Raw genomic sequence first — 21,164 nt, forward strand, 5'->3', positions numbered from 1 at the left:
GGACTGCTGCAGGTATCATGCGAGCATGTTAATTTATTAAAAAACCAACAGCAAAAACCCCCCAAAATAGAATGAAACTCATTTCAGGAGACAAATAGCACTGATAGAGACATTTTTTTTGTACAGATGACGGGCAAACGGAAAGTTTCTAAAGAGTCGTGCACACACAAGCAGACTACTACAACATGCTACTTAGTTAGGCGAGTTTGGGAATGACAACCAAGCGGAACAAAATTAGACCCAAACATTGTCATCGAAACAAAAACACAAAAAGCTGAGGGGAGGGAATAGAGAGGAGGAAAGCTGAGCTGGCAGCGGGGTTGCTGGAGGAAGGCTGCGCCGCCTCGCCAGCTTAGATCTGCAGGGAGAGTTTTACGTTGTGAGAAGAAGGGAATGTTTTTGAAGGGTGCAGAAGCTGCACGTTTGACTGTGGTGTGAGAGGAGCGTGTGTGTCTGTGTGTGTGTACCTTATCGTTCCTGCTAGCAGAGGATTAAAAGCGTACAGCCAGTCGTTCATGTCGTTCTCGTTGGTGGCCTGCAGGAGGATGCCTCCATGTTTTGTGCACACTGCAAATGTGTTGGGCGTCTGAAAAGAAAACATCACATTATATTCATATTCATTCAAATGATAAATCCCAGTCCATTTGCCATTTCATCAATCAACGTGCACCAAAACAATTTGAATGAATTCTCATTAAAGACAAACGTGTTACATCCAGCCTTTCTCTATCCTGCCTCAAACCTTAAGCATGGCCTGCTGGTCTTCGCTGTATTCCACCTGTGCTGTGGAGAGGTTGAGGACGCCTCGCTCCACGGGGTCCTGGTCGCTGTTGTAGATGAAGTCGTAGGGCCGGCGAACAACCACAAAATGCTTCCCCCATGAGTTAGAGCGAGGCTCCACGAAGCTTAGAAAACCCTTCTTGGACACAACAGATCTGAAAAGAAGAGATTTTATTCATTTATTTATTTTTTAAGAGAGCGCTTGTTTTTCTGAGGAAGAAGCAGAGTTGGTTTGTTTCCAGCTGAAATCATCCAGGCTCAGGAATTTGAATCGATCCACATCATTTCTGCTTGAACTAGAGAACATGAGTGTCGACTTACATTTGGTCTGTGAGACACATGTCATAGTGACAGTATTTGGGTTAATATGGCATTACTCACCCTGGTCGCATTTCTTCAATATCAGGCACCAAGTTCAGGAACTCGTTCTTTGCAGCCCGCGCAAGGTAGGAGGTCTCCAGAGTGGGAACCATCGGGAAGTTTTCACAGTCTGAGCAGGAGGGACTGGAGGCACGTGAGCTGTTCTCAGGGGTCCTTTAACACAAATCACACCAAGTTAGAATCAAATAGATAACCTGTCAATAACCGTTTGCAGATCGAGGTCAATGTTCCTAAAAATATGTTTACTTCTGGTCCATGGAGCCACAGCGGGAGTCCGACAGAGAGGGGGAGGTAGAGGAAGGGGTGAGGGTGGCACTGCTGAAGCTCGTCACGGATGGATCACGTCCGATCGGTGAGATGAGAGAAAGCTGAAGTGAAACAACAGCAGGATGAGGTAGACGTCAATATAGGAACTCCCTGATGTGACACAGAAAGGCTATTTTTTTATTTCTTTGTATTATTTCTCACCTTGCAGTCACTGATGCTGTTCACCAGCTGCTTGTATTCAGTATTGAAGGTGTGTGTCAGAAGGCGCAGGCACTACAACACAACAGGAACAAGACCGATCAGCTCCGAGCAGAGAAGGAAGAAGGCAGCAACAAGAACGCCCACTAAGCCCACGTTTTTCTCACCTTGGTGGCCAGCTCCTTCTCACGCTTTCAAAGGTGGTGCTGGAGATCTGCGAGGAGACGGAGGTGGATGTGGACAGAGTGCTGGAGCTCACGCTGGGGGACAGAGACTCACTCAGGGACTTGGTGGTGGGAGCTGTTCCCACGGGAGCCGCCTCTCCCAGAAGGTGACGGGTCTTTTCCACCTGGAAGAAAGATGGGGGCGAATGTGAGGTGGGGAGAAGAGGGGAGGTTAGTCATGTAAAGTCTGTACTCTAAGAAAAAACTTTTTAGAATAGCACTTTGGTCTTTGAGTTGAAAAGTCATTTTTCCCTCAATGATATTAAACAGATTTATTTCTTTATGAATCTTTTAAGGCCCCACCTCCTGCAGCTGCTCCATCTTCTCCAGCTCCCACTGGTGCTCTAGGATGAGGCTATCTCCTCTGGGCCTCCAGCCGGCCAGGTTCTCCTCTCCACGCACATAAGCCACTGATGTGTCCAGGACCTTCCTCCTCCTCCTCTGCATCCCTGCTCAGGACATGAGCCCTCATTAGGATGAAGCTCTCCACAGAATTATGATAAAACAGCTGCCGTTCTTTAAACATGTTTCATGGCCGCTCACCTGGGCTTCCAGTGTCAGACATCTTACACAAGCTCAGCTCGTAGATCCCAGTCACTCGGTTGCTATAATGAAGCAGAAGTTTTGAACAAGGAAACTTTGTAACAGGGCAGATATCTTTGATTGTGAAACAGAGATGGCCACAGTGCAGCAGCCCAGATTTACCAGTCAGGAGTTTTGGAGTATCCAGTCCCAAAGAGGTTCTTGAGAGAACGGGGTGGGGAAATCTTGGCGTCTCGGGAGTAAAAGACCGTGCAGATGTCTTTGGTGATAATGGCAGGCTGGATGCAATGGTCCAGCTGCAGAGAGGAGATAAAGGGTGTGTGTTAGACACGATGACATCAAGAGACTTAAAAACACGTACAAACAGGTACAACACGGCGGAGCAGCGGCTGACCTCCAGATACGCAGATAAGGTCATGTAGATCTTCTCTCCGTAGGGAGTGACGCGGTTGCTGTGATTCAGCAGCTGATGGAACCAACTTTAGCAGCAAAAACTTGAGGTAATCATTTTTTATTAGTGTTTCACAGCAGTGTGGACGGATTTCTGGCCCGTTTGTCTTTACAATGTTTCTTCGGTTCATTGAAGTTTGCAGATATTTATTCATTCACAGCTTTCTTAACGTTCAATCATGTTGAAGTCTCAACTTTGAGCCACTGCAGCACCACTCTGTTGTTGCTTTGCTGCTGCGCTCTGGAGTCACTGACCCAACGATGATCTCTTTGACTCTAGAGTACTTCATGGCTCACTCAGTGACCTGGACACTTTGCAGCTTCTTTGGCAGCAAAAAAGCCCAAATAATCATCACCCGAGCAAAACCGTTGGTATGAGGTGTTTGTGCTGATATGCCGTGTTTGGTTTTCACCAATGTTGAAGCTGTGCATTAGGGCTTAGCTTTGCAACTTTGCAAACCTAACCCATGCTGCCATGTTGTATTTAGAGGGAAAATGGTTTCTGCTGGAAGTCTTTCCAAACAGGCCATATTTGTTGAGTCTGTTTCTAACTGCACTGCCATGAACTCCAACATTTAGCGTGCTAACTGTGGCCTGTAGAGCCTCAGATGTGTGGGGTGAATTTTCTGGGACGTCCACTCCTGGTAAGATTGGAAACAGTCTTTGAATTTTTTAACTTGCGAATAATCTTTCTTGCTGTAAAATGATCGACTTCAAAGCCTTCCCACATTCATGGGTATCAACAACTGCTTCTCTCCTCCTCAGTATGTTACCACTTACCTGAAAACGCCACACCAGCAAACTGACAGTACTGGTTACACTTACTGATGATCTAGTGCACTTGATTAGCACTTGGCTGATACTGACACTCTTAAATAATTATGGAAATAGTCTTGGATGTCTTAGTTTTTGAAACATCTGAATTTCGGCTCAGTGTGTGTTAAATAAATAATGACCTGGTATAATGTGTTCTGTGCTGTTCATCTGAGGTTGCATTTACCTCATATTAAGACCTACTAAGGACCTGATTGTTTTTAATTATGTCCTGATACATAAAACCTGAGAGCTCACATAACTGCATATGCTCAGAATAGACAGCACACATCGATACAAATTACTGCCTTGCAGCAGCAATCTTCAGACCATCACTATGAGCTCCATACAAGGTTACATGTGCACCAATCCTGTACCTGGTGCAGCAGGTAGGTACCATGACAGGGCAGGCCTCCACTGTGATCCACGATGGCTGGGATGTACCTGTGCATGGAGGGAGGAGGTGACACAACATCCCAACTTATAATATTCTTCCTGGAGATCATTTTTATGGTTCCTTTAAAGCTTGTGCGTGAATATAACACTCCAGGTGGATACTCACTCTCCAGTGGGCTCCAGCTCGCTGATCTCAAACCAGACCAGCAGGTCGTACTTGCTGACACACTGACCCAGGTTGGATTTGGTGATGGTGTTCAACTTGGAGGCTGCAACTGGCACACACACGCACGCGCACACACACACACACACACACACACACACACACACACTCAACATTAACAAGTGGGAATTTGTCTGGATTTAAGAGAAGATGAATAAAAGTGAGCAGTATTTACTACATGCTTTGGGTGACTAAATGGAGGATGGATAGGTGACATGAAAACACTACTGACCCTTTATACTGAGCCAATAGCTCACACACTTCTATTAAATCTGTCTAAAGAGCCAGTAATCACAGAGGATAGATACTGGAAGCAAACTGAAATGTTAGGAGGAACTAAATCACACATTACAACACCAGTGGCAGCACCCTGCTGTCTCACACATCGGGATCACGGTCCTGTTGAAACGGGCTAATTGCTAAAGCTCACAGTTGCATTCCTCTATACTCAATATGATCGAAAAAACTATTTTAACAAACAATTAAAAAAGGAACAAGTAAAAGATCTACTATAGCCAAAAGAAGACCATTTACAGACTATAGCCCTGTGAACAAGTATTTGCCTCCTTTCTGATTTCCTATCTTATTCCATATTTGTCACACTTACACCTTTCACATCAATACATTTATAACATTAGACAACAATGTCTAATATTCAACGGCAGTTTTCAAGGGCAAAACGCTATCCAAACATACTTGGTCCTATATGAAAAAGTAATCGCACAGAAACCCGATACCTTATGTGTCACCTCTGACACCAAGAACTGCAGCAAGCGTTTGGTGCTAGAGGTCACATTTGGACTCTGGACCTCTGTGGAGTGTGCACATGATCTCATTACTGTCTAAAAATCCAAGGAGTGCTGAATCATTGAAAAATACACAGTAACAGGTGTGTAGCATCGCTAACTAGGTAGCAACAAGCCTCTAACACAGTGTGTGTATGCTAGCGGCTAATCTAGCAAACAAATGAACAGAGTGCTTTTAGGTGTTGCACAAGGATAAGATGATAAGCTGTGTGTCTTTTTTATAATCACCTGCTTCAATTTACCTTAATCCAAGGAGTGCTCAGTGTGGGTAAATCTGCCATGAGCAGATAAAGTGGATGAGTGGGACTAGGTAGGTGTGCCGAAAACAGGCAACAAAGCTGACGCTGAAGAGTGTGCTGAGAACATAGTGGCGCCGCCAGCAGGTTTCCGGCTAGCAGGAAGACTTTGCAGTAACACCTCCAACATTGGCAGTCCCATTTTGTGAAAGCCAATAAAAAAATAGCTAGGTTTCCATGTGTCATTTGTGTGGAACAATACTGCACAACAAGCTAAATAGATTTAAAAAAACGAAAAAAAAATTGTTGAACAACAGAAGATAAATGTCCTTTTTTTTCTATTTTCTTCTGGCCGGCTGTGTGGTGCACAGCCTTAAGAGGCCAGCATTCAGACCCCAGAGTTTAACGGCCAAGTTCGAGTCTCTGACGGTCCGTCTGCTATAGCGGGGTAGGCCGAGCGAAAGACGAAGCTCCGGGCTCCTCCTTTTTCCCGCTTTTTTTTTTCATTCATATTTATTTACATTTATTTAGATATCAAGCTGCAAGTAAAAGCTCAGGGAAACACTTTTAAGCCGCCCTTTAAGGTACCCTATATATGTCCTTTCACATCTTATCACTTCATACAGTGCTATGGACCAGTCTACACCTGCTACTTTCTGCACAAGCTTTTATCACACAAGACCCGCTGTTTACAGGTAAGAAATACAGTGTCAGTAATGTTAAAGTGGCTGTGTGGAGTAGCACAACCACTGCTAATATAACACTTTTCACATGCATTTCTACATATTACAGTGTCTTTTACCGTCTTTATGGTGCTAGCTTAAAGTCATGCTGTAAATGTTAGCTTGTAGTGAAACATATTCCGACCATGTTTGGACAGAAATATTGGCTTCTATCATGACTAGTTAACAGAGACATTAACTGCCCACGCGTTACTGTAATCCGATTACTTTTTTCAAGTAACGTGACACACTGTTTACAGCAGTGTGTCATGTTGTTAAAAAAGTGAGTGATGTGAGCACAGTTCTGACATATCAGGAAGTGAACACAGTGACTGAAGCTGTGTTCCCATTCATCCTTTAATCATGACAAAACGTGAGGAATCACACTGAGGTGAGACCTTGACAACAGACAAATCAGGAGCCACAGAGTGTCAAGTGTCAGCCCACACCAATGATAAGAAAGAAATTCATTTACAGACACGTGAAAAAGCAGTTTAAGCTTCTAGATCTGGATGATTACAACACATCATTATTTATTTAAAGCAACCCAAAATGCACAAATGACTATAACCAAGTACATCCTGTGATTCAGCAGCTGATGGAACCAACTTTAGCAGCAAAAACTTGAGTTAATCATTTTTTATTAGTGTTTCACAGCCAGAGATGGGCAGTAACACGATTACTTTTTCAAGTAACGAGTAATGTAAGGGATTACTATTGCAAAAAGGTAATTAGATTACTGTTACTTTCCCATAAGCACGCTGCGTTACTGCGTTACTAAAACCGTAATTTTTTTGCCAGAGTGCCTCATGACAATAACAGCTGTGTGCAGATCAAGAATGGATAATCTATGGAGGAGTGCAGAGAGAGTATGACCGTGCAGCGTTTAAAGCGTGGAAGTACTGAGCTTACTTTGAGTTTGATTCCGTAAAAAGTGACAAAAACTTTTAGAAACTTTCTTTTTACAGTGAAAAAAACCCTTAACTTCAGAGCAAGCACCGAGTACGCTACTACGGGATTGGAAATTCACAGAGAGACTCGCGGATTCCTCCACAAATTTCTTCTAGTCAGAATGTTGCATATAATTTAATTTTTGCTTGATGCATAAAGTAAAAAGATTCAAACTAATAAAACAAGTTTTAAAAACAGACTTTTCTATTTGATTACATTTTGTATGATGGATGATGCAGAAAAAGTAGAATTGGGCTGAAAGATCTATTGCGTTATTACCTATTCAGGTCATAAATCATGTTTTTAAAAAGTAACTAAGTAATTAATTACTTTTGAAAATAAGTAATCAGTAAAGTAAGGGGATTACTTTTGGGGGAAGTAAGTAACTTGACCAACACTGCTAGTTAAGTTACTACCATAGTTAATCCAGTTACGGGTAACATGATAGTGCTAACCCATAACCCCGAACTCTGTAATACTGTAAATGATGAGTGATTTAATTTAACACTAAACATTCAACAGTGTCTCCTGAACATTTATAATCAGGTGTGAGTCTGGCTGCATTGACTTTTGAAGATGCAAATTTAGCATGATGGCTGATGGTGCTGTGTAAGCTTCTACTTACCTTCTACACTGTGTTTAACACACATTTCAGAATAGCAAAGAGGAGCACTGTTGCTTCATCCTTAATACTTTAGAGGAGAACTGGACTGCAGATCAAAAGGTCCTTAATAGCTTTTTGTCCTCCCCGACCCTCAAAGCCAAACCAGCCATGAGAGCTGATGGGACAGGATTTGTAAAAGTGACATTATCAGAAAGAAAGGGGAGCAAGAATACTTGATATTTGCATTCTTTAGAGAAAAGTATTTGAAAAGGCTGTCTGCTGTTTTGGATTGATGTCATTCTCCGGAGGCTCAAAGAAGTAGGGCAGTGTCACGGTCCTTTTGGCAGCAGAAAGCTGCTGAGTGCTGGAAAGAAGCACGGCCACACCAGCTGAAATGTCTCACTGACACAGAAGCTGTTGGCCATCCTCTGTGTTGCCACTGTCTTCACCCTGCTGTTATTAAGTGTCAATAATATACATTTCTATGGAGCTAAGCTTGATGAGCGATGCCTTGTTGGCTGACATTTATGTCTTTGAGCGTGTGAGAAGTTTAATAATTATAAAACCACATGAATTTGACAAATGTCCTTTTAACCGTCAGCTCATAGTGAAGCACACTGAGCCACCCGGAGCTATAATATCAAAATAGAAGCTGCTACCTTTGTCAAGAGTGGCTGGATCTGAGTGCATACTACTTTCAGTTATTCAAATTTTGCTGAATTTGTTCAAAGTCCTGTCTATGTGCAGAGAGTGTCTTCCAGAGGAATGGTTCTGTGGGGATTGTGATGTTCTACATCACGAACATCAGCCACTCCACAACAGAGAAAGTGTTATTGATGTTTTTAAAGCCATTCCTCCAACCACATGTATTATTAGAGTGGACGGTCAAAATTGCACCAATATACAAGATATTTCCTCATGAGATTCACTCAATTTTGGTTTTCATATGTGTCTACAGCCAGTTAGAAAGAATCTATTTAAGTGGTTTTCTCTTTCTTGGTAGCTCGCATTCTGCCAACAGTAAAGCTTTGAAACTGCTCCTGTGGGTTGCGTAAACTTCACAGTATCAGCAGGAAAAATCGTGATTTTAATCGACATTAATAGTAAACAGCAACCTGCTATTTAGGTTTCTGTGATGGATTTGAACATAGTGTGATGGAGCATGTTTTCTGCCCTTGCTGTACAATCAGAACATGGTATTGCTTTAACAGAAGTCATCTGTGAAGGCAGTGGTGTATTATTCATGTTGTTTCTTCTTCTTTTTGGTCCAAGGACGTTATGATGTGCACCAGGCGATACACAGATGTCAAACATGGCAGCAGCAGTGCAGCCCTGATTTAAAGGACCTGGTTAGGAGTGGATATTGGCCAGCATCTGTCAACATGTCTACTCTTTACACTTTAGACCTCTTGAGCTCCTTCCTGGAACTAAAAGTATTTTCTCCATGATTCTCCAGGGAAGCTTTTGCAAAACTGTTGGAGCGTGGTACTACAGTGGCTTGCAAAAGTATTCGGCCCCCTTGAACTTTTCCACATTTTGTCACATTACAGCCACAAACATGAATCAATTTTATTGGACTTCCACGTGAAAGACCAACACAAAGTGGTGCACACGTGAGAAGTGGAAGGAAAATCATACATGATTCCAAACATTTTTTACAAATAAATAACTGCAAAGTGGGGTGTGCGTAATTATTCAGCCCCCTGAGTCAATACTTTGTAGAAGCACCTTTTGCTGCAGTTACAGCTGCCAGTCTTTTAGGGTCTGTCTCTACCAGCTTTGCACATCTAGAGACTGAAATCTTTGCCCATTCTTCTTTGCAAAACAGCTCCAGCTCAGTCAGATTAGATGGACAGCGTTTGTGAACAGCAGTTTCAGATCTTGCCACAGATCTGAGGGGGGCGAATACTTTTGCAAGCAACTGCAAGTGTGGGGGAAGGCTGAGTGAAGTATTTCTTTGATATTGTTTTTCAATAAGCAGATGCAAATATTTACTCCTCTGTTATGTTTCTGTACATACAGACTGGGCGTGCCAAAAGCGATGCACTGCAGCACAGCTTTCTGGATGAGGAAGAGCAGCTGTGCTGTGATGTCAGCTTCAGCTGCCCAGCATGCACACCTGAAATGTTGGCGGTTTCAGTTGATGGTAACAGAAAGCTATATCACTTTCAGCAAAAAGAAAGGTGCTCATTGTTGATGTTCTTTGTGTTTGTGTTTTTATGCACATACTTAAAAAAGCCTTCCATGGTTAGACTTTATTGTTTCTCTGATGTTGCTCTGATGACCGTGACTTTTTTGATGCCGTTTTTTTGTTGAAACCAACTGTTGTCACCCTCTGCTGCTCAGTGTGCTGGCTGTTTTCTCGGGAATCTCAACCACAAGAAAGTTTATACGAACGAAGCTAAAAAACCTGTGACAGTTTGTGAAACGTCATTAGCAGCAGTGAAATAAGTTAGTTAGTGAAATGATAGAGGCTATTTTATGCTGGAAAAATTCTTCCAGCACAAAGTGGCCCAATAAACGGAATTTTTTAATACAGAAATACATCTAATGATAAAAAGCAGAGAATTCATTGTCTGTTTTCCATTGCAGAGCTGGGATGCTCGTCTCCTCATGGAGCGCTCTCGAGCTGTGAAGTGTCCAGATATCAGCGCTCACCTGGCTGGTACCAAGAAGGTTCAGCAAGTGCTCCCCAGACCTGGAGTCCTGGACAGATTCTTCCCAGACCAGCCTCAAGCTGTGCAGCAGATCCGAGCGACATTGGCTGACCTCTACACTCTAGACATGGTGAGACAAAGGGCACGGTTTGTTCATTGTTTGGAAAATTTGGCATTAGATAATCCTCACCTGGGTGTTGCTGTTCAGTGTAAGCAATATCATTTGCATTTTATTCCTCTGATTTATTTCTCTGTGGTTGCGCTGGTCTACAGGGTCCAGAGAGGGACAAAACAGTATCAGTGGCCTTGTCAGCAGCAGAACGGTTTGTCTTGAAGTCTCAGCGAGAAGGAGGAGGTACAGCGGGCGGGGGGATAGAAGCGTCTTTAAAAATGTTGAAAACTTCTGTTTATTGCTCACCATTTGTTAAACTAGGGAAGTTTAAGCAGTGCATGTGTGGATCTGCACACATGCAGTATTTTCTTGCATTCCATGTATGAGCTAGCCTCAGTCAAAACAGTGACGACACATACATGACTGCCTGCTGTTTTGCATTACTGTGTATCTACTGTGATTCATGCATGCTGTACTGTGACTGAGATAATAGTGTATATGAGACACACTTGACAACAACATTGATCAGGATGTGAAAAAGCTACCAGATACAAGTTGTCAGCAGGTTATGGCTGACTAACCACCCTGCCTTACATCACTCTGGGCTAATACTGTAAAAAGCAATCATTAGTTTTCTTTGTAATATCAGATCATTTGTTTTGATAAATACAAAGTCCAGTATCAGGGTTCATATGAGCTATTTTAGCAGTAATTTTACACTCCACTATGATAGTGTTTAGCTGTTACTCATGTTAGCAAGGAAGCTCGGGTTTGTAATTCATTCTTAATTTAGCCACGCTGCATGAATTTGGATGATACGATTTTTGAAAATGGCAGTTTCATTTATGGGGCGTTTATAAAATGGTATTTCTTAGGCTGGCTTTTAAGGAAGGAGAAAAGGTATGTATCAGTTGGCTGGGAAGAAAGATGGAGGTGGAAAGGATGTGCAAGCTATGGGACAAAGTTGCTGAGACTAGGTTAAAAAGAGGTGAGGATCAGTGAGCAGGAGTGTGGCTTTGTGCTGAAAAGAGCACAACAGATTGTCTGGAGAGAAGGTGAAGGAAAGTCAGCTGAAGCAAGACAGTTTGTGGAGTTTGTGTTGGACTGTATGTTATGCTGGGAGCCTGGGGATTAGTGCACTTTGATTCCAAGTTAATACTAGCTAGTGTTTCTCACTGGTTTTTGGGTGGTGGAGTAAAAGGGATTGGTTGGTGGCTGTTTCTAATGTTAGCCTTTTCTTGGTTTTCTTACAGGCAGGGTAAAGACATGGTGATGAATGAGTGTGTGGGCCGTCTGCTGAGGACCAAGAGCTCAGGACAGTCAGACGGGGGCGTCGCAGCAGGAGTCACCGTGCTCGACAATCCTCTGCTGTCCTGAGATGTCAGACTCCTGCCTGCACATACAAACCACACTGAAGTCAAAGTTCCACCTGCACCTCCACCTGTTCTTGCAACAGCATGAAAACTGACAGAGGTGAGACAGCAGAAAAGTTCTTGTCTATTTTTTTTTTTTTTTTACTAAGTTAAGGAATTAAGTTAAGAAGAGTGATTAAATAAATAGTTTCTTGCATTTTTGATTTAATGATTGTGTTTAGGATTATTTCAGAAACATGTTTAGAGGATCTTTGTAAGCCTGTATTTACTTTAAAAGAAGGGAAGCACTTCTTCATCCTACAGAAAAGGTGACACATTACAGATGAGTTCATAAAAAGTGTCTCTGTCACTCTTTCAAGGCTCTGTCACTTTTTCTTTTTGACTGGAACAGCATGGTAAAGTAGGCCTAGGCTGCCATCTTGTGGCAGTGTGTTGTTACTACAACATATGAAATTGTGTTTCTATTGGAAATATAATTCAGCGCCACTGAGCCGCTCTCTCAGTTACAAACTGAACCTGTTTTGTAGACGTATAAATCACTAAGTACAGTGAAGCTTTTGGTTTTGTAAAAGTGTTTCTTATTCTAAATGCATGTTGATTTTTATCAGGGTGAAGAGCAGTTAGCAGTGCATTCATGGACATCTTTAAACTATTAATTGAAGAATCTTTGGTCATGATGGCATGAACTAGAAGCGTGAGCTCCAGGTGAGACTGCACAGAACAACAAGTGTCCTTAAACTGCATCAACTGATGACGTCTTACAATTTTATTCCACTGTGTGTTTTTATCATTGAATGTTTCTGTCTTTGTGTACATGTAACGCAGACACTAAAGCTGAGCCAGAACTTCATGCTGAAGAGAAGGATTCTTTTAAAATGCATGGGGGAGCAAGCGAGTCAGATACCAAGGGCACAAAGATGAAGCAGGTCTGATCGGAAACCGTTTATTTCCAGGCCAGGGAGCACAAATAAAAACACCCTTAAAAGGTTCCCTCCTGCTCAACCGCGTCACTCCCTACGGAGAGAAGATCTACATGACCTTATCTGCGTATCTGGAGGTCAGCCGCTGCTCCGCCGTGTTGTACCTGTTTGTACGTGTTTTTAAGTCTCTTGATGTCATCGTGTCTAACACACACCCTTTATCTCCTCTCTGCAGCTGGACCATTGCATCCAGCCTGCCATTATCACCAAAGACATCTGCACGGTCTTTTACTCCCGAGACGCCAAGATTTCCCCACCCCGTTCTCTCAAGAACCTCTTTGGGACTGGATACTCCAAAACTCCTGACTGGTAAATCTGGGCTGCTGCACTGTGGCCATCTCTGTTTCACAATCAAAGATATCTGCCCTGTTACAAAGTTTCCTTGTTCAAAACTTCTGCTTCATTATAGCAACCGAGTGACTGGGATCTACGAGCTGAGCTTGTGTAAGATGTCTGACACTGGAAGCCCAGGTGAGCGGCCATGAAACATGTTTAAAGAACGGCAGCTGTTTTATCATAATTCTGTGGAGAGCTTCATCCTAATGAGGGCTCATGTCCTGAGCAGGGATGCAGAGGAGGAGGAGGAAGGTCCTGGACATATCAGTGGCTTATGTGCGTGGAGAGGAGAACCTGGCCGGCTGGAGGCCCAGAGGAGATAGCCTCATCCTAGAGCACCAGTGGGAGCTGGAGAAGATGGAGCAGCTGCAGGAGGTGGGGCCTTAAAAGATTCATAAAGAAATAAATCTGTTTAATATCGTAGAGGGAAAAATGACTTTTCAGCTCAAAGACCAAAGTGCTATTCTAAAAAGTTTTTTCTTAGAGTACAGACTTTACATGACTAACCTCCCCTCTTCTCCCCACCTCACATTCGCCCCCATCTTTCGTCCAGGTGGAAAAGACCCGTCACCTTCTGGGAGAGGCGGCTCCCGTGGGAACAGCTCCCACCACCAAGTCCCTGAGTGAGTCTCTGTCCCCCAGCGTGAGCTCCGGCACTCTGTCCACATCCACCTCCGTCTCCTCGCAGATCTCCAGCACCACCTTTGAAAGCGTGAGAAGGAGCTGGCCACCAAGGTGAGAAAAACGTGGGCTTAGTGGGCGTTCTTGTTGCTGCCTTCTTCCTTCTCTGCTCGGAGCTGATCGGTCTTGTTCCTGTTGTGTTGTAGTGCCTGCGCCTTCTGACACACACCTTCAATACTGAATACAAGCAGCTGGTGAACAGCATCAGTGACTGCAAGGTGAGAAATAATACAAAGAAATAAAAAAATAGCCTTTCTGTGTCACATCAGGGAGTTCCTATATTGACGTCTACCTCATCCTGCTGTTGTTTCACTTCAGCTTTCTCTCATCTCACCGATCGGACGTGATCCATCCGTGACGAGCTTCAGCAGTGCCACCCTCACCCCTTCCTCTACCTGCCCCTCTCTCTCGGACTCCCGCTGTGGCTCCATGGGCCAGAAGTAAACATATTTTTAGGAACATTGACCTCGATCTGCAAACGGTTATTGACAGGTTATCTATTTGATTCTAACTTGGTGTGATTTGTGTTAAAGGACCCCTGAGAACAGCTCACGTGCCTCCAGTCCCTCCTGCTCAGACTGTGAAAACTTCCCGATGGTTCCCACTCTGGAGACCTCCTACCTTGCGCGGGCTGCAAAAGAACGAGTTCCTGAACTTGGTGCCTGATATTGAAGAAATGCGACCAGGGTGAGTAATGCCATATTAACCCAAATACTGTCACTATGACATGTGTCTCACAGACCAAATGTAAGTCGACACTCATGTTCTCTAGTTCAAGCAGAAATGATGTGGATCGATTCAAATTCCTGAGCCTGGATGATTTCAGCTGGAAACAAACCAACTCTGCTTCTTCTTCAGATAATTCAATTCAATTCAATTTTATTTATATAGCGCCAAATCACAACAAAAGTCACCTCAAGGCGCTTCATAGATACAGAGAAAAACCCAACAATCATATGACCCCCTATGAGCAAGCACTTTGGCGACAGTGGGAAGTAAAAACTCCCCTTTAACAGGAAGAAACCTCCAGCAGAACCAGGCTCAGGGAGGGGCGGGACCATCTGCTGCGACCAGTTGGGGTGAGAGAAGGAAAACAGGATAAAGACATGCTGTGGAAGAGAGACAGAGGTTAATAACAGATATGATTCAATGCAGAGAGGTCTATTAATGCATAGTGAGTGAGAAAGGTGACTGGAAAGGAAAAACTCAATGCATCATGGGAATCCCCGGCAACTATGCAAGTTGTAAACAGTTGTAGGATTAAAGATTATTGAATGTACAGAATGATTATTTACACAGAGCTATACAGTAGTTCAGTTAAGATAAGTGAGGGTGTAGATAGTTTCTACAGAGGCTATATAAAGTGCTAGTGGTTGTGAGTGGTGGTTCACTCCATGTTATTATTGTGTGTTTGAGGGTACAGTTGTCCATTGTGGGGGTGTGTATGTTCAGTGCATGAGTTTAACGTGGGTCAGATGTCAGGAGGCAGAGTTCAGGAGTCTGACAGCTGTGGGGAAGTAGCTGTTCCGGTACCTGGTGGTCTTAGTCCGGAGGCTCCTGTGGCGCCTCCCAGAGGGCAGGAGGGTGAAGAGTCCATGTGATGGGTGACTGGGGTCTTTGATGATTTTCCCAGCCCTTTTCAGACACCGCTTCCTGTAGATGTCCTTTATGGCAGGAAGTGGTGCTCCGGCGATGCGCTGGGCAGTTTTCACGACCCTCTGTAACGCCTTCCGGTCCGAGGCAGAGCAGTTCCCGTACCAGACTGTTATACAGTTGGTCAGGATGCTCTCGATGGTGCAGCGATAGAAGTTCACCAGGATGTCTGAGGACAGGTGGTTCTTCCTCAGAGTCCTCAAGAAGAAGAGGCGCTGGTGAGCCTTCTTGACCAGCTTGGAGCAGTTGGTCGTCCAGGTGAGATCCTCGGAGATGTGGACTCCCAGGAACTTGAAGCTGCTCACACGCTCCACAGCCGTCCCCTTAATGTGGATGGGTGGATGTGGGTCAGCATTCCTCCTGTAGTCCACGATGAGCTCCTTGGTCTTCTCGGTGTTAAGCAGCAGGTTGTTTCTGTCGCACCACTCAGCCAGACGATCCACCTCCTCCCTGTAGGCGGCCTCATCGTTGTCACTGATGAGGCCAATCACCGTGGTGTCATCTGCAAACTTAATGATGGTGTTGGAACCATCAGCAGGTCTGCAGTCGTGGGTGAAGAGGGAGTAGAGGAAAGGGCTCATCACACAGCCTTGTGGTACACCGGTGTTCATTGTGATGGTAGATGAGCAGTGGTTATCCAGCCGGACATGTTGGGGGCGGTTGGTCAGGAAGTCCAGTAACCATTTGCAGATGAGGGAACTGATGCCCAGGTCTGTCAGTTTCCTGATGAGTTGTGAGGGGTGGATTGTATTGAATGCTGAACTGAAGTCTATAAACAGCATTCTGGCGTAGGTGTTGTTGTTGTCCAGGTGTGAGAGGACAGAGTGCAGTGCGATGGAGACTGCATCCTCTGTGCTCCTGTTCTGGCGGTATGCAAATTGGTGGGGGTCCAGGGTGGGGGGGAGACAGGATTTGAAGTGTGCTAGGACCAGCTGCTCTAAGCACTTAGCTATTTACAGTTCATAACAAGAGACAAGGCACCATTTCTCTCCTTTGTGTTCCAGTCATCACAGCAGATTAAACTTTTAAAATATTTGCAAATAGTATAAAGAAATATATAAAGAAGTAAAACAGTAATTTATTAATACTTAGAAATACTAAAACTTACATTTGTCAGCAAAAACTGCTGCCATCTGAACCGAAACGTTACAAACCAGCTTACCCACAATCTGTGTATTTTTCTATGCTGGCTACTTAAATTGGCATCCAACAAGCTATTTGCTTTAATCTTTTATTAGACAAAGGCTGACTGGTTAGTTCAAGCTTCAACTGCATCCAAAGGACTGAAAATGTTTTAACACAGTGACTGAACTTGATTGAAGTCTCCGTAGTTTGTTGAATCTGTTTCGAGTGACTTATTTTCACAATTCCAGGAATTTTTAAAAGGCACCAAAAAGCATTACAACGCTGAGCTCGAGTCTGTGGACTTCAAAGGAAATGCAGAGGAGGCCAGGGTCCACATCAACAGCTGGGTGGAGAAGCAGACACAAGGTAAGCATAATGTAACTTTAAATGATCTCCACTGTAAATCCTTGGGGATCAGTTGTGTTGTGTTCAGTTGAGACATTATTACCGGATTGTCCACCGTCCACATTATTTTCTGTTTCCAGTTCTTCCAGTCTAATTTCTATTCAGTATTAAGCAGCACTATCTCTGGGTTTTACTGTTTGGTTTCATGCTATTAATAAAACCATCACAGCAGTATGTTGCTGTAAATAGCAGGCCAATTCTTCTATTCTTATTATATTATGTGATGGGTACTTCTACTTTGATCACTTGTGTCTTTAACATATTTTTATTTTTCAGGCCCATTTAGGATTGGCTGCTATTGATTCTATATCTTTATATTATCTTAAGTGCAGCAGGAAATTCATTCATTGTTTTTATAAAAGCGCGATACAAATACAGGCCATTTATAAATCTACCATCTATAATAATAGGATACAAGGACTTTCTATGAGGGTTATAGGACTGTGGTGCCACCTGCTGGAAATGAGACAATCTTAATCCCAGTTGAAAGAAGACATTATTTTTGTAGGAGCCATTTTTGGGTTGATACCTCATGTTGCCGCTAGAGGTAACCTTTAAGTTTCTTTTTCTTTCTTTTTTTTTTTTAACTTTATTTAACAAACAATGAGTATACAACATACGAACAGATGAAGTATACAAAACAACAGAACATGAACACAAAAAGCCAAGAGTAAAAGAAAAAGGTAACAATTATAAGAATACACATACATGTATTGTTTTGAGAGCCTTTGTGTTGGTGGAGTCTGATATTGATTGTATGTACATTTCCACATCCTTAAAATAATGACAGAAATATGGTGTTTTGTTAGTAAACTTACATTTATGGATAAAAAATGTAGCTAAAAGTATGAACAAATTCATCATAAAAATTTTTTATCATACTTCTTGGGGAACTTAAACAAACAGAATAAAACATTTTCCCATCGTAAAGAAAACTCCCTTAAAATATGGACAATAACAAACCTGCTAAATTCCTTCCAGAATCTCTGTGTAAAAGAACAGTACCAAAAAAGATGTGTCACAGTTTCTGGATGATCCCCACAGAAAGTACAATTAGTATTTATGTCCCTTTTACATTTGACCATGTAGTGACTGGCTGGATAACATTTATGTAGAATTTTAAATGAGACTTCTTTCACCTTATTTACAATCAAATATTTATGGGGGACCATCCAGACTGTCTTCCACTTGATATCTGGAACATATCGGTTCCAATAAGATGTTATATATGGGAGAGAGACGATATCTTCTTGGAATAAACTACGTATTCTCTTATTGCTGTTACCAAGTTCCTGTGAAAAGCAGATTTTTCCTATTGGTGACTCAGCTGGATCAGGGAGAGTGACTGAGGCAGATATTGAGCTGTCAGTGTTTTTATATAACATTAAAGTCCCTGAGGGTGTGGCACCAAGCACCACTGAGGATTCCACCTTTTTAAGTTCCTGTATGGTAGGTTTATGTAAGGTATTTAAGGTGGACGCACGTAATCAGCGTCAGGTGTGTTGTTAATCATAAGAAGGCAAAACGTTTGTGACCGCTGCGCTTTTATCTTAAAATGTTTGGAACAAAGACCAAAAAGGACAAGATAAGTACTGCTGGAGTTATTGGACTGTTTAATTAATTCATGCATACCAGAAGCATCGCGTCACCCCCGCTAACAACCACCTCAGTGGCTTCTTTCTTTTTTTTTTTTGCCTGTCCCATTTGGTTCTTTAGCCGTCAGAATATTTGTCTGAAGACCAACAAGGATACCCAATGGATTTATTTTGCCAAATGGATCATCGCGGCATTGCCGTATTGGTCCATTTGATCGACCTTTGTTTTTATTATTTATTTTATTTCATTTTCAGTTGTTACAGACGGGACAGACATGAGTGAGGGACAGGAAAGGGAGAAAGAAAGAGGAAGGAAAAGAAAAACAGAAGGGGAGAGGGACAGTGAGAAAGGGGGAAAATAAATAAATAAATAAAATCTCCTGGATCACCTGTTGAGAGAGAAAGAATAGAAGACAAGCAAAAAAAACCAAAGCAACTTTCTAAACACAACACCATCGCATTAATCTAGCTAAGTGTAAACAGCAGTAAATACTAAATATTCAATGTTGTTGTGCAGCACGCAGGACAGACAGCACACAATGTGCTTTGAAGTAGCAGCCAAGAAAGGTGTAATTTAAGTCTACGAGCAGTGAACACCCGTGTGCACACCTGTGTGGATCAGCGCGCTTGTATTCAAATGGTTTCCACATGTAATGGTCTGCAAGAGGATGTAGCGAGCCATAGCCCCGTCCCCCAGGCCATGAAGCAGGCATGGAGGAGATCCAGGCCCCAGACATCCAGAGGCCCCAGAGTGCGAGAGCCCAAGGAGGACCACCGGAGGGGCATCCGTGCCACCCTCATGGGAAGGGCTGAGGATCCCCAGACGAGGCGTCACCCAGTAGCCACCGAGCAGAAGCTAGAGGGGGCTGCACCGGCGTGCCCGCCGGCTCTGCCGGCAGCCAGCTGTGCCTCAGTGGCTTCAAGCGTAGGCTTGAATTTTGTTCAAGCCTACACTTGAATTTTTGTTTTTTGTTCCCTGTTATACTGATCATAAAGCTTTTTCCCCCTTTTTTAAAAATAAAAACCATCTTGCTGTTGCCCTGTTTTCTGATTTTATAGCTGAAGATGTTGTACAGTAACTAGTGCATCTTTGGTAATAGTTAATAGTTTTCATAAATTCTTTTTACCAGATAAAATCAAGGACTTGCTAAGCCAGGATGCAGTGGGTAGCCTGACGAAGCTGGTTCTCGTGAATGCCATTTACTTCAAGGGCAGCTGGAACACGCAGTTTAAGGAGGAGAAGACTGCTGATGCGCAGTTTCGACTGAACAAGGTAACAGTGCAGAAAGGCAGCATAGGATGGTGCAGTTATACTTTGATCTGTCATACTACAAACGAGCTGTGGACTTTGCTGAATGAGAACATAAAGCCTGGAGCTCTGAGGGGATAAAATCGTGCTTTTAGGACGATCACTTTCCAACTTTATGCAGTTATGCAATGCAGTTTATTATTCATGTAATATCCAATAAGTTCTCAAATAAATATCAAACAACAGCACATCACAAACTTCGACTAACAAGAACAAGTTGTGTTGTGACGTGTGCTCTACATCGAAATCCACTCAATGGCTGGAATAAAACCATGACAGAACTTTTTGAGATCATTTTGAGACTAAACACAAAAAACATTTCTCTTGTCTCCCCTATTTTTCAGAACGACACTAAGCCGGTGAAGATAATGCAGCAGAAAAGTAAATTTCCTTTTGCGACCATTCCTGAGGCCAACTGCAAGGTAACATCCATCACTTTCAGCTTATTACAGGATTTCACCAGCATGATCTAAAACTTGTCTTTTACAAATATCAGCCTAAATTTCTAGATTAGAAAGTCAGATCATCTTTGATGGAGTAATAAATAAAAACAATGTTTCTGGACAGATTCTTGAGATGCCGTATAAAGGAAATGACCTCAGCATGCTCATATTCCTGCCTAATGACATAGAAGATGATACCACAGGCTTGGAAAAGGTAAGATGCACTTACCAGTACTTTAATGTCCAGTTTCAATCAGACAAGCTAGTGACACTGTATCCACACAGCTGGAGAAGGAGCTGACCTATCAGAACTTTGTGGACTGGACTCGCCCAGACATGATGAGCCCCAACGAGGTTGATGTCAAGCTCCCTCGATTTAAGATGGAGGAGAAGTATGACTTGGAGAAAATCCTGACCAACATGGGAATGGAGAACGCTTTTGACATCTACAAGAGAGACTTCTCTGGTGAGAAATATTGCACCAATGAGACACACTGAATCAATTATACAGTTATATTGAGAGCACAAAAACTGCAAAACATCATCTGGTAAAGAAAAAAACACAACTGATTTCTGGGCTCTTCATCTACTAGGAATGTCTCCAGCAAATGACCTGATAGTGTCCAAAGTTGTCCACAAGGCTTTGGTGGATGTAAATGAAGAAGGAGCTGAGGCTGCTGCTGCCACTGGGGTTGACATGGAAGTCCGCTCTATAACGATTCCCGCTGAGTTTCTTGCCGACCATCCCTTCATCTTCTTCATCCGACATAAACGCCGGTACTGCTCACCCGAGTAAACACGAGCTGACATTGACATGAATTAAACATAAAACATTATATACAGTATAAGATTTTGTAAGTGTATAAAATTATCTAAAAAGACTGAATGTCAAATGCTATCC

The 21,164-nt window shown here is 43.0% G+C and overlaps 2 protein-coding genes and 1 pseudogene across 2 annotated transcripts; 2 read left to right on the forward strand and 1 right to left on the reverse strand.

The window, feature by feature from the left end:
• Positions 1–234: 234 nt before the first annotated feature.
• On the reverse strand, positions 235–5,111 carry LOC146624183 (kinesin-like protein KIF1B; annotated as a pseudogene).
• A 5,033-nt stretch (positions 5,112–10,144) lies between these two features.
• Positions 10,145–11,636, forward strand: LOC146624184 (glutathione synthetase-like). Its single transcript, XM_085363751.1, has 3 exons — positions 10,145–10,381; positions 10,525–10,606; positions 11,617–11,636. The coding sequence occupies exons 1-3, from the start codon at positions 10,145–10,147 to the stop codon at positions 11,634–11,636; spliced, it is 339 nt and encodes a 112-aa protein (XP_085219877.1).
• Positions 11,637–14,409: 2,773 nt separating this feature from the next.
• LOC146624185 (leukocyte elastase inhibitor-like) lies at positions 14,410–21,059 on the forward strand. Its single transcript, XM_085363414.1, has 7 exons — positions 14,410–14,420; positions 16,738–16,877; positions 19,642–19,784; positions 20,165–20,242; positions 20,388–20,477; positions 20,549–20,729; positions 20,857–21,059. Exons 1-7 carry the CDS (start codon positions 14,410–14,412, stop codon positions 21,057–21,059), a joined length of 846 nt encoding a protein of 281 aa, XP_085219540.1.
• Positions 21,060–21,164: the final 105 nt, after the last annotated feature.

Source organism: Diplotaxodon limnothrissa, linkage group LG10, assembly GCF_057381915.1.
Source record: "Diplotaxodon limnothrissa isolate DT_005_m linkage group LG10, D_limnothrissa_male_GT1.1, whole genome shotgun sequence".
NCBI classification, from domain to species: Eukaryota; Metazoa; Chordata; class Actinopteri; order Cichliformes; family Cichlidae; genus Diplotaxodon; species Diplotaxodon limnothrissa.